The 14,208-nt window shown below is 39.2% G+C and overlaps 1 protein-coding gene across 23 annotated transcripts in view; it reads left to right on the top strand.

The window, feature by feature from the left end:
• The window catches only part of ptprk (protein tyrosine phosphatase receptor type K), a 107,142-nt gene that overhangs the window by 37,926 nt on the left and 55,008 nt on the right, over positions 1 to 14,208 (top strand). For all 23 annotated transcript variants that reach the window (XM_067481642.1, XM_067481639.1, XM_067481643.1 and 20 more), the window contains 3 exons: positions 12,636 to 12,796; positions 13,451 to 13,502; positions 13,600 to 13,658. In XM_067481642.1, coding sequence (XP_067337743.1) covers positions 12,636 to 12,796; positions 13,451 to 13,502; positions 13,600 to 13,658 — 272 coding nt within the window. The remainder of the gene's footprint in view (positions 1 to 12,635; positions 12,797 to 13,450; positions 13,503 to 13,599; positions 13,659 to 14,208) is intronic.

Below are 14,208 nucleotides of genomic sequence, written 5' to 3' on the forward strand. Positions count from 1 at the left end.
AGGGTTGCATCAGGAAGGGCATCCGGCATAAAAAAAAAAAAAAACGACAAAAACTGCCAAATCAACATGCGGACAATGATCCGCTGTGGCGACCCTGAACTCACGCGATAAACCAAAAGGACAAAAAATTAATAAAAAATATGAATCATGCAGTACAGTATACATTTATTGCTCAATCACATGGGCCACAGTTTCAAAAAACCTGTTGCATTTATTTTTGATTGTTTTAGGCATATTTTGCTTCTGTAATTTTATTTGTAATACAGTATTATTGCTTTGTTATTTTGAAACTCTTTCACTATAGATACCCAGTTCAGTGCATCCCTCACACATTTATTTGCTTCAACCTCTATTCCAAGAAAAAAAGGAATCCTATCTCCTCTCCTCTCCTCTCCTCTCCTCTCCTCTCCTCTCCTCTCCTATCATGTCCTCTCCCGTGCTCTCGACTCCTCTTATTTAATGTAATTTAATTTAATTTAATGTAATTTCCTTTTCTTTCCTTTCCTTTCCTTTACTTCCTTTCCTTTCCTCTAGATCTCCTCTCCTCCACTTTTCTCTCCTCTCCTCTTCTCTTTAATCAGTTGTTTTTTTCCCTCCATGATGATGATGAAGGGGAAATTAAATCTTTCTGCCTCAGGGCTGAGGGTCTAATTAACAGAATATGAGGTCATTAATCAACGGCAGGGAACAGGGAAGGTTGCCTACTTTACAATGTTAAAAGCAAAACGTTTTAACATTAACCACCTATGCAATGTTGAAATAGATTACAAAATTAAAACCAGAGGAAGAATGTTGACAGATATGTGAACAGTGACGTTAACTGTGATGAAGAATTTGTGTTCAAATCTGCCTCAGTCTTCTTCTACTTGCACCTTTCATTTATTTTTCTTTTAAATCATTAAAAAAAAATGTTCTCACTTCTCACTTTGCCTCCCCTTCTTCTGTCTCCTCTCCTTTAAGTAGTATCTCCTCTTGCCTTTACATTCCTTTCTTTTCTGTGTCATTCCTATCTTCATCTAATGGTCCTGTCTACTTTCTTCTGCTTTTGTCTTCTCTTGGCCCATGTCATCTTTATTTCTGTATCTATTGTTTCCCTCTTTTTGTCTCATTTAATCTTCTCACCTCTTCTTTTTTTTTCCTCTCTTATCTTATTCTCTCCCATCCTACCTCAAGTCATTTCTACTTCACTTACTTTCCTATCTGCTCTTCTTTCCTTTCCTTTCCTTTTCCCCTTGTCTCATCTTGTTTCCTCTCCTCCCCTCTCATTTACTCCTCTTTCCTCTTTGTCTGTTGTTGAAGATTATGACTTTGTTACCATGACAATTGGATGCTGTTATTTATCTTTCATGCTTGTCATCATGACAACCCCGCATTGCTGACATTTAGAGAAAGGTTTAGTTCAACATCAGCTTTTTATAATTTTTAAACACACACATACACACACAGAGAACAGATTTCCTCTCAAAGTGTGTGTTACAGTGTAGGACATGTGGTTTTGCATACATTTATGGAGTAGCACAAGAGTGGGGTGCCTTGCCCAATGGTACTGCGTCAAAATCTAGTATTTAGAGTCATTAAAACCAAGTGTTGTCACTATGTAGAGTCGGCAGACTTGGCAGTTTGAAGAGGTTAAATATGTTGCCCAAGAGCACTGGGGTAATGCCTGGAATTAGCATGGCATTAAAGACTGTGGACGCTGGTAGATTGGGCAGGGGCAGGAGGATGGCAGAGCAGGTTAATGGTTTGGAGATTTTGGATTGCTAAAGGGGGGTGTCAAAGCCTTCGCCCAAAGGTATGGGAGCATGAACTGACATTTGATGTGTTAATAATGCCAGCAGGGTGTGGGCCAGTGGTGCAATGGGTTTAAAACGATGTGGGTGGAGGGGATTAGGGACACAACTCTTGGTTGGGTTTTGTATTAGAAAAGAGTAGTAGGAAATGAATGAAGGGTTAGGTTGGTAGCTTAAATACCTTGCCCAGGGAAATATGGGTAATGTCTATTATTAGAATTGTTGTTGTCTCAGGCAATCCCAGCCACTAGCAACTTATACTTACTCCAGTCTAGGTAGTTGCAGTCATCCCTCAGAGCATGGCATGATTTTTGTTGTTGAGAGGTTTTGTTGAATCACTTCCGTAGTTTCGAAATGGCGGTCTGTTCAAACTGTGTACACGTTTTCACGCAGTTGCAAGAAACAATCAAACTTTTGGAAAACGAACTAAGCAAAAAAAAATGAACTTATCTTGGGGTTTTCCAACATTGCCACCACACAAGCGAAGCACCTCGCAGCTCTTAATACCTCGAGCTACATGGAACAAACAGTTTCTATCCACCCAGCTGTTTGTTCAGTGACCCAGGACACCGATGACACGCTGCCGTGGTCTGGCCCTGTTGCTACTGCTGGAATAGCGATGCCAACCCGCGGCCTTCTGGCCCTGTCGGATGACCAACGGCCTGTCCCGACACGGGCCTGCTCCTCGCCGCTGACACAGGAGGCCTGGACTACGGCTAAAAGGAGACATCGGACTACACCTGCTGCAGCTAATCTTGTCAACCAATCCATTGGACCACCTTCCCCGGTCCAGATGGATAACCGTTTCACTGTTCTTGAAGAGCTGGAAAGTCCGACTTCCCCGGCGGCGGTTCCCTGTGACTCCCTGCCTCGTGAGATACCACACGGCTCCACCTCCCGCGGGCAGCGCGGTCGGGGCCTGCTGCCGGGGCCTCGCCAGACCAGACGTGCCACCGCCACCAACACCATGCCTCCAGAGAGGAATCCACATGCTCCTCCTCAGTGCACCTCTCCACCGCACCGTCCTCCCGGTCCGACCATGCTAATTATTGGTGACTCCATCGTTAGAGAAGTCCGCTTAAAATCAGCTAAAACGTTTTGCTTTCCTGGAGCCACAGTCACTGACATAGCGGAGAAAATTCCAAACCTGATTGAAAGACATCCTACAGCAACAAAAGTAGTGATACACGTTGGCACAAATGACACCAAACGCCAACAGTCTGAGTTGCTGAAACGTGACTTCGTGTCATTTTTCAACTCACTGGAGAGTTTCCACGACAGACGGTTCTTCATTTCCGGACCAATTCCCACGCTGGGTCGCGGTGTTGGCTGGTTCTCCAGACTCCTCAGCCTGCACACATGGCTTCAACCACAAGTCTCCGCGCACGGACTCTTTTACGTGGACAATTTCAATCTTTTCTGGGATCGTCCTCAGTACTTCAAGCAAGATGGACTGCACCCGAACTTTCTGGGATCACGGATGTTGACTGAGAACATTGTCCACAGCATCTCAGTCTCCGGAGACTGACTGACCATTGAAAACACCTGTGGCTCTGATGTGCACACATCCTCCGCTCCAACACCCGACAACATCCACAGGTATAAACAGTCCGAGATATTTATAGAATCTGACGTTACCAGCAGACAAAATGCAGCTCTTATGGATTCTAATTTTTCACACAGGGAATATTATTATTTTGCTGAATGTTATGATCTTAACCACACTGCTCTTTGCCCCATAGAGACTATGTCTTCTCCACGACCAATTAAACTTTTTAAACCAAAAATGAACACAAGGGGAGTTAATCATAAAAATCTAATACAAGTTAAGACTCATGCTCATACTGAACCAAAACCCAAAACTATTAAATGTGGATTATTAAATATTAGATCTCTCTCTTCTAAATCTCTGTTAGTAAATGACTTAATAAATGATCATCAAATGGATTTACTTTGTCTCACTGAAACTTGGTTGCAGCAGGAAGAATATGTCAGTTTAAATGAGTCAACCCCCCCAAGTCATATTAATTATCATGTTCCTAGATGCACAGGCCGAGGTGGAGGAGTAGCAGCAATCTTCCATTGTAGCTTATCAATAATTCCTACACCTAAACATAGTTATAACTCATTTGAGAGTCTTACTCTTAGCCTTTCACACGCAAACTGGAAAACTCAAAAACCACTATTATTTGTTATTGTGTACCGTCCTCCAGTCCCTTATTCAGAGTTTTTGATAGAATTTTCTGATTTTCTATCTGATTTAGTGCTTAGTACAGATAAAGTCATTATAGTGGGTGACTTTAATATTCATGTAGATGCTGAAAGTAACTGCCTGAGCACTGCGTTTAATTCATTACTAGATTCAATTGGTTTTTCCCAAAATGTAAATAAACCCACTCACTGTTTTAGTCACACATTGGACCTTGTACTTACATATATGGCATTGAAACTGATAATTTAATAGTATTTCCTCATAATTCTCTTTTGTCTGACCATTTTCTAATAACATTTGAATTTACAATAATGGACTATACAGCAGTTAGGAAAAAATTCCACTACAGCAGATGTTTATCTGAAAATGCTGTGAATACATTTAAAGAAATTATTTCTTCATCTATTTCACCACCATGTGTCAATACTATGGTGAGTAGCCATCTTACTCCTGTACAAATTGATTACTTAGTTGACGATTCTGCAGCCTCATTGCGTATGATACTAGATACAGTTGCCCCTCTGAAAAAGAAGGCAGTGAATCAGAGGAGCCGACCTCCATGGTACAATTCACAAATGCACAGCTTAAAGCAGGCGTCACGAAAATTAGAGAGGAAGTGGCGTTCCACTAATTTAGAAGAATCCCGGTTAGCCTGGAAAAACAGTTTAAAAATGTACAAAAAAGCTCTCCGTGATGCCAGAACAGCATATTATTCCGCACTAATAGAGGAAAACAAGAACAACCCCCGGTTTCTATTCAGCACTGTAGCCAGGCTGACTAAGAGCCATAGTTCTGTTGAGCCTAGTATACCCTTAACTTTGAGCAGCAATGACTTTATGACTTTCTTTACTGATAAAATTGCAGCCATTAGGGAAAAGATTCACCAGATCCTCCCTACAAATATTACAGATAGATCTTCATGTACAACAGCTCTAGAATCCTCAATAAGGCCCCAATCCATCTTAGACTGTTTTTCACCCATAGATCTCACTGAGCTAAGTTCAACTATCGCCTCCTCAAAACTAACAACATGTCTTTTAGACCCTGTTCCAACCAAATTGCTTAAAGATGTTCTACCTTTAATAGACACATTCATATTAGATTTGATTAACCTATCTTTAGAAACTGGCTATGTACCAAAGGCTTATAAAGTTGCTGTAATCAAACCATTACTTAAAAAACCCTGTCTTGATCCAGGTGATTTAGCCAACTATAGACCAATATCAAATCTCCCGTTTATTTCTAAAATCCTTGAAAAAGTAGTTGCAAAACAATTATGTGATCACCTTTACAGGAATAATTTGTATGAAGACTTTCAGTCAGGATTTAGACTTCATCACAGTACAGAAACAGCACTGGTAAAAGTCTCCAATGATCTTCTCCTCGCTTCAGATAATGGACTTGTGTCCGTTCTCTTCTTACTAGACCTTAGTGCCGCATTTGACACCAATGACCACAACATTTTATTACAGAGACTAGAACATGGATTTGGGATTAAAGGAACCACATTACATTGGTTTAAATCTTATCTTTCAGACAGATTCCAACTTGTTCATGTTAATGATGACTCTTCTTTATGCACCAAAGTTAGCTATGGAGTTCCACAGGGCTCTGTGTTAGGACCAATACTTTTTAATCTGTACATGTCACCTTTAGGCAAAATTATTAGGAAACATTCCATAAACGTCCACTGCTATGCAGATGATACCCAGCTCTATTTATCTGTGAAACCAGAAGATACTAACCAATTAGTCAAACTTGAAGCATGTCTAAAAGACATAAAGACCTGGATGTCCTACAATTTCCTACTTCTAAATTCAGACAAAACTGAAATCATCCTCTTTGGGCCTAAAAACATGAGAAATATGCTGTCTAACAATATATTTACTTTAGATGACATAACTTTGGCCTCCAGTACTACGGTGAGGAACCTTGGAGTTATTTTTGACCAGGATTTGGCATTTACATCACATATAAGACAAATCTCTAGAACAGCCTTCTTCCACCTACGGAACATTGGTAAAATTAGAAGCATCCTGTCTCAAAGTGATGCCGAAAAACTGGTCCATGCATTTGTTACTTCTAGGTTGGACTACTGTAATTCCCTACTTCTGGGGTGTCCTAATAACTCCCTAAAAAGCCTTCAATTAATCCAAAATGCTGCAGCAAGAGTGCTGACTGGATTAGGAAAGAGAGATCATATTTCACCTTCACTAGCTTCTCTTCATTGGCTTCCCATAAAATCTAGGATAGAGTTCAAAACCCTCCTCCTTACATACAAAGCTCTTAATGGTCAAGCTCCATCATATTTAAAAGATCTCATAGTTCTGTATCGCCCAATTAGACCACTTCGATCCCAAAATACAGGCCTACTTGTGGTTCCCAGAGTTTGCAAAAGTAGAATGGGAGGCAGAGCCTTTAGCTATCAAGCTCCTCTCCTGTGGAACCAGCTTCCAATCCAAATTCGGGGAGCAGACACCCTCTCTACTTTTAAGACTAGGCTTAAAACCTTCCTTTTTGATAAAGCTTATAGTTAAACTGCTCACTCAACCTGAACTAGCTTTTCTCTATACATTTACTTGTCACCACTGTATACCATTAATTCTATGTCCTACAACCTGTACGATGCTTTGTTGTTGCTTTTCTTGTTGTTTTGTTGTTGCTTTTTGTTGTTGTTTTGTTGTTGCTTTCGTTGCTCTTTTCTTTTCTTTCTCAACTTTCCACTCACCCCAACCGGTCAAGGCAGATGGCCGCCCACCCTGAGCCTGGTTCTGCTGGAGGTTTCTCCCATTAAAGGGAGTTTTTCCTCTCCACTGTTGCCTATGGCTTGCTCAAGGGGGATTTGTTGGGTTGCTTCTACATACTTGTGTAGTCTGGACTTTATTCTGTAAAGTGCCTTGAGATGACTTTGTTGTAAATTGGCGCTATATAAATAAAGTTGAATTGAATTGAATTGAAAATGATTCAGAGCCATGGCACCAAACCTTTTTGGCTTCAGACCCTTAAAACCAAAGAGGCATGTACTCCATTTGTTTAGGGGGAGTTGTATTAACAATTTGGAATCTGAAAGACCTTTGGAAAAGACTTTATTTTGCTGATTAGTAGTTCAGGGGGTTATATATTCTCAAAGGTACTGGCAGAAGAAAAGAAGTCATCTTAGGGCTTTACACAGAATCATTTTAGAGGCATTGGATTGTTCTGCCAACAATTGTACTTTTGTTCCATATAACCCACATTGATTCATCCAAGGTGCTAATCGCCATTTGTGCTTAAGGCAGTACTGAGTGTGCAGGGATGGTTTGGCAGGTTTTGTAATAGAGATAAAACTCTCTTTTGTGTAATCTCTCTGGGGGTTGTTGCTGGCACTATTCACCATGGCCGGGGTCTAGATGCTCTGCTGGCAATGTGTGTTGTGCCAGTTGAACATTCATGGGCTGAGGCTCTGAGGTTCATCGGACTAAAGCAGGCACTCTTGACTCATAATGTTGTTAGTCAGTCCCACTCTAAACCTATTTGGCATGCAATTCTCTCCATGTCTCCCTCTTTCTGCCTGTTCACCACTGTGTACTTTCTACTAAGAGAGGAGAAAAAAGGCAGTTAAACATTAAAATTTAATAACTATTGAATAGTAATGGAAACGGTAACTGATATTATGGCCTAAACATTACCATTCCATCACACCACAAATTAATGTAAACAAATTAACAATGTATCTTTTTAGTTCAACTTAAATCGAAGCCATGGTATTTACCCATGGCTTCAGTTTTTGTGCTAACAAAAACGAATGCCATAACAATTGGGTCATTACTTAAGAGAAAATGCAGAAATAATTTTGATATACAATTAGGGATTTTATTCACTTTAAAATTCCCTTGAAATTCCATGATTACAGCTTCTCATATGGAAATTATTACTGTTTTTATTTGTCTTTTATGATGGTGATTGGAATTTATTTGGGTTTTGGACTGTTGGTTAGACAAAACAAAGCAGCCAAACTTCATGAAAGGATTAAATAGTGAGGGGCAAATTATTCCATCAATAGAAAGTACTTCATCACGATTATAGAGTTTAACTGCGAACATGATATGAAGACCAGTGAATGGTCGGTATATCTGAGAGGCCAGGACATTGAATTTGGCCTTGGGAGACACATGCTGTGTCGATCTATGCAGTTCTTTTAAAAGAAAATAAAAATGATCACAAAATCAATTCCACATTTCATCAGTAGCTGGAAAAGGGTTAGGGGCCTGGCTTCTGTTTTTGGTACAATGTGGAGCCAGGTTTCTGCAGTGTGGCTGTACATTTTGTAATCAGCGTTTTAGTGTGGAAACTTAACTCAAAGAGATTGATAACTATGCTACACTCCATCCAATATGGCTGTCACCATAAACTTATCTCAACAGTAGGCTGTTATTGTTTTGCTGAGGAATACTGTCCTCTGTCAGCCACTCGACTGCTGTTGTTGTAATGTGACATATCTGGGTCTTAAGGCTGTCAGTTTTTTTTAGCCACATCATTATACAGTATCAAGATTCTATTACCGGCCATTTTGGACTTTGGCAATTCAAAGACATACACCATTTTAGAAACTGGCAGACATCAGGTGTCAGATGTTCTTGGCATCACAGGGTTTGCTTTCAAAGCATGAATGCGGTACCAGTTTCATGTACTGTTAGAATTTATTTCCTCTTTTTTCCTAATGCTATTCTTGTCTTAGATAAGTTGTTATTATTGTTACTTCTCTCCAGGATCACATCTAAGCACATGAATGATTTGTAGAATATTACTCTAAATGTTTTTGTTATTCCAATAGCCATGCAGTGGTAATGGGACTTTGACAGCCTAATAGGTTGTGTATTTTCCAAATATTTGTACAAATACCAGATCTATTTGTTGTTGTAATTTTGCAAAATGCATTATTAGCAAAAATGCTTAAGGACATATTTCCTATGTTGTTATGTGCAATGACATATCTGGGTCTCTGACTGATAGGAATATTTTTAGCTGGCACAACATCATGGCAGCCATCTTATAGGCACTTTTGTCACAGCACCATCTTAGAATCAGTTCCAAAAATGAAGGAGTGACATCCATCATATGTTTATTTGAAATGGATTTCGGTTGAAATGTTGGAGAGAAAGAGACGATGTGTCAAGCCTTTTTCAGTTTTGCCTGATTGGCCGAGTCCTGTTTGGACCTGTTGATGACATTCAGAACCAGGAATCAGTATTATAATAATACATTAGTGGCAAGAGTAGATGTGTGTACTTGTTTCTGTATAGAGTTGGGAGTTGGGTGCTGATAACAAAGAGGAGCTGAGATTTCAAGAAAGAAGAAAGGCCAAACCAAAAACACAAAACAGTGTTTGGTCCTGCAAGAGCTGAAAGTCTGGTATGTTCTGCTTGGGTCTGCAGAGAAAATTCTCCTCTAACAGCAGATTAGCCAAACAATAACTGCTCACCACCATTGTGGAATGTATTGTGTGTGGTATACTATGCAAGTACATTTAACAAGTTTGAGTAAAATGCTCAGATGTTGAATTATATTGTGATATATCATTATTGTATTGAATTTAACTTTAATTGTAAGTATATCTGTGTTATGTCCTATTTTGTTATAGTATGCTTTTTTCTATTTTTTTTTTTCTTTAGGGCTGTAATTTACAATACAGATTTTATTTCAGTTAATCTGCCAGTCACTAAAAGACTAAAAACTAAAAGGTCCTGCAACAATTGCTATATTGCCTCTTCAGCTCACACAGCAGTTCAAAATTCAGAAAAGTGGCAGATCTGCCTATATTTGAGACTAAAAGCCGCATACATTTAAATGAATCTTTCTAACCAGTTAATTAATGTATTACTTTAGCTTTAGCTCTGTCCAGTTCATCATAGCTACTTTCTCTTAGATTGTGATGAGCTAATGTAAGATTAAATATCAACCAGAAGAGAATTGCTTTTTGTCATATTTCACTGGAACAACATCTGGTTGAGGTCTGAGCTGATTACTAGAACATCTGGATGGGCTGACTGACTGTTTTGTCAGCACACCCAGATTATGTACTACTCCAAGCCCCATTTCTTGCAGTCATTTACTTTTGGTACAAGTTATTTTACTCATCAGTGACAGTAGGCAAAACTAAGCACCTGAAGTCCCATTATATTAAGATAATGTAGTTTTATGTTTAGATTTGGCAAAGAAAAAAGTACATAGACCATTAGGGGCATTATGAAAAATGTAACCTATTATATGACACTGCTGGGTAAAGTACTTGCAGGTAATGATTTATTGCATGCTATGGGAATGTTTGACTTGTGTTGCAAGAGACCCTATGCTAACTGTAATGTCTGGTGTCCATATTACATTCTAGTTTGGCTGTAAACTAGCCGCATTAGGCCACTTTGATGAAGTTTCACTATCTTTGATTTCGTTGATATGTAACCCTGCTTTGATGCTAACACATTGCAGTCATTACGGCATGAACGCTGAATAGTTCAAACAAGGAGAGAGCAAATAAAAGGAAGAGAATATGGAAGAAAAGTAGGAGGGAAGAAAGAAAACTGAGAATTGTAAGAGTACATAAAATGAAGGATATAATAAAAGAAAGGAACTGGTCCTCTCTTTTCTTCACTTTACCATTTCCTATGTTTATTTGTTGTTGGCAAGCTAAGAAACAGCCCCACAGCCACAAAGGAGAAACAAATGACATAGTCATAGAAACGGGGGCTTGTTTTATGTGTCTGGGGGAACTGATTCTGGTTTGGTAAGCCCAAAAGGAATGAAAGGAAAGACGAACAAAAAGAAGAAAAACATGCAAGCACAAAGGTAAAGAATAAAGTAACCTTTTACGGTTTTGTTTCCATGACAAGAAACACAAAGCTTAAAAGTGAGTTTGTTAAGGAGGGAATGCTAAACCAGGTGGGAAGGTATAGTAGACAGCAGGGATTCCAGTTCTTTTTGTCCTTCTCTGAATTAGCTGTTAGAGACTTGACACATCAAACCAATGTCTAAGAAGTTTGCTCACGTGTTGCTTAAACATTTCATAAAAATGAAAATTTCCACTATTCTTACTCATCACAGATTGTTTATTACTACTTTTAATGAAGGATGTCTGACAAGAAGTTACAAACTGTGGTGTTGTTAACACCATGGTCTGTTTTGTGCACGGATTCGCTAAACTGAGCAGCCAATCAAAGTGTTTCAACTTGTACAATTGGCAAATAATCTGCAAACAGGGTTTTAAGTAACAGCAATGGTGAGGGACACATCATACAGTCTAAGCTGAAGGATGCTCCCCAACAGCCCAACAGCCTGACGCTGGCCAGACAGGGGTTTACCTTCCAGTACTGACAGTAGTCAAGTCTAACACACACACTTTTCATAGTACATGTCCTGGTTTCAACATGTATTCAATACAAAAGAGCAACATGTTAACGTAGACATAGTTCCTAAAGCTTGGGAGTGGTGATAATACATCACATGACCGAACCGGCTAGCACTCCTTGCTGTGCATGCAGCGTGATATATCTGTGACTGGTTGAAAGTCTCTCATCAAAGTCTGCCTACTGCTAACACACAGGGATGAAGACATGCAGTGCAGCAGGCCATATCCATAATGAGTTCACTCATAGTAAAGCTAATAAAGCTAGTCACTCTTTCATATTTTATTTGTACATTATCACCAAGAAGTTCAAACACCGATCATTTTTATCAAATCACTGTAGATATGTGAATGTCTACAGTGAGAAACGTTCTATGCTGTGGCAAGGAGTGCTCGTTGGTTAGTCATGTGACATGATGTCACTACTCCAAGTCTACCAAGGAACAAACGTCTACCAAAGATCCACTGACAGTTTTAGGAAAAACTAAATGAATGGAAAAGCTCTTAAAGGTTTTAGGAGTTGTAAATTGAAACAGTATGTATATTGTTTGGGTTTTCCAGTTTCAGGAGTGTAGAAGGAAGTGCTTCGTAGTCTGTGTTGTCTCCTATTGTAGCTATATAAGCTAGAGTTTTCAGCCATTTTGTCTCATTCTACCCAAGAATATGTTCTGTGGGTGAGGTTGCCTTTTGTTCATTTTGTTGTTCATTGCACTTCACTTAACACATTCATATGCTCAATACACTACTGATGACTATGACATGCATACTTTGACTTTACTTACATAGAGTTTTAATTGTTGAAGTTGTATTTTAATAAATATTTAGTTGAAAGGTAATGTATGCTCTTCACTTTTTCTTTCCCTTGAGCCAGGCTGTGACCGCTTTAAAATACATCTGCAATTATTGTTGCAGCCGTCCTTAATAGTTGTTCATGTCTTCTAATTGAACATGTTTCAAGCTACACAGGTGCAAAGAGATTGGGCTTTCATTAAATAGTTTCATGTGATGTGTGGCACATAGTCTTCTCTTTGGCAAATCTAGTCATAGTACTCACTGTGTTTACACACTAACTAGGGCACCACTGCCAGAAAGTTCTTGTAGCGAATTTCACACAGTGTGTGACGGACGAGCACAAACAACTGCATCCTAGAATAAGCTGATTCACAGGTTACACTTACACACACAAGTATGCGTGTTGGATTCTTTTTTTTTTTAATCTTTGGTCACCTTCTTTTTTCTTTGTGTCTGTGTCCAGGCTCCTACATGTATGTGGACGTTTCTCAATATGATGTTGGGGAAAAGGCCAGGTTCCAGCTACCAGTTATGAAGGAGAATGACACTCATTGTATCGACTTTAACTATCTCCTTACCAGCCCTGACGGCTCCAGCCCTGGCACCCTTAATGTCCTAGTGAAGGTACTATCGACTGAATAACAAGAACAGAAATACTGTAATTCATTTGTCTTAATGGACTGAAATTGATTGTTGTTTAGTCTTTTTGAAATATGACACATTAGCATTAAAAGTAGATCCAATGTAGGCTAACAAGCCACTGTTTGGCAGTTTACATTGTGTAATATTGAGTTTGACTTGATGTGACAAACACAAGTTGGATTACATTTTTGTTTTGCAAAATATACATTATTTACTCCCAAAATGACTCTACAAATGTTTATGTGCTGACTTTTAGCTTTCTGTTTAGAGTTTTTGTGTTATGTATACAATTATGTTATTGTGATGGACAAGTCTTAAGAAATGAATGAGAGTGGGCATATCTGACAAACTGAATTTATGATGCTATGATCCTAACTTTGTTTACTTCTCCATGAGTTGTGATAACTTGCATATGATAACTTAATTTCAAACCTGCTTACTTTTGAAACATCTTTACAACAAGTGTCCTCAAGCAAGACATTCAGTGGCTACCAGCCCACAGAGTCTTTGACCTTGGACTTTGTGTTTAAAATAGACAAGCAAAAAATTATTTACAGGGTCTAGCTATGCATGACAAAAGTTTTGATGATTTTCACTAGTAAATAAGTGCTGTTCTGATATGTTCTGTCCATTTAGGTGAACAAGGGGCCCTTGGCCAACCCTATTTGGAACGTGACATCTTACACTGGTAACTGCCTCTGAACCTCTCGATTTCCTATTTCATTTACTCTCATACAGTCATTGTTTTGTTTTTTTTTGTTGTTGACTGAAATGTTGTTGTTCAGGAAAAGACTGGCTAAGAGCTGAATTGGCTGTCTCCACCTTCTGGCCTAATGAATATCAGGTAACTCCCTCAGAAACAACCATCGGCTGTGTTAACGCATGATTCTTTTGTTTTCTACATATTCTTTTATTTTTGTTCAAACACATGGTGTGAGGCAGGCAGCTGATTTATTTGTGTTGACTGATGCTCAGGAGGTGACGCTTAGGCTAGAAAGACCCCGAGATAAATGAGGTGTGTATTTATGTGCTTGTGTTTGTACACTTGGGTGTGTGTCACCACACTGGAAACATATTTGTTTGTCAGTGCCCTTGTATGTGTTTTAATAAAAACACTTGTCCAACCTGAACATGATAAGATTCACAGAGATGGTAATTATTTCAAAACAGTTGTAGTGGCTTGCATTATACTGAATGCATGTCACTTCTCTCTTGATTCATGCCAGTCAACATGGTCCCTCTGTGTGTGTTTGTTGTCTGGTGTTGACAGATGTGTGCATGTTGCGAGATAGCTTGTCTCCTAAATGTCCTAGCAGGCATACACACACACGGCGATCATGTTAACACACACAGCCTGGGGACCTTATAATATTACTGTAAGGCGAAGTGTGAAA

Source organism: Channa argus, chromosome 17, assembly GCF_033026475.1.
Source record: "Channa argus isolate prfri chromosome 17, Channa argus male v1.0, whole genome shotgun sequence".
In the NCBI taxonomy this organism is placed as follows: domain Eukaryota; kingdom Metazoa; phylum Chordata; class Actinopteri; order Anabantiformes; family Channidae; genus Channa; species Channa argus.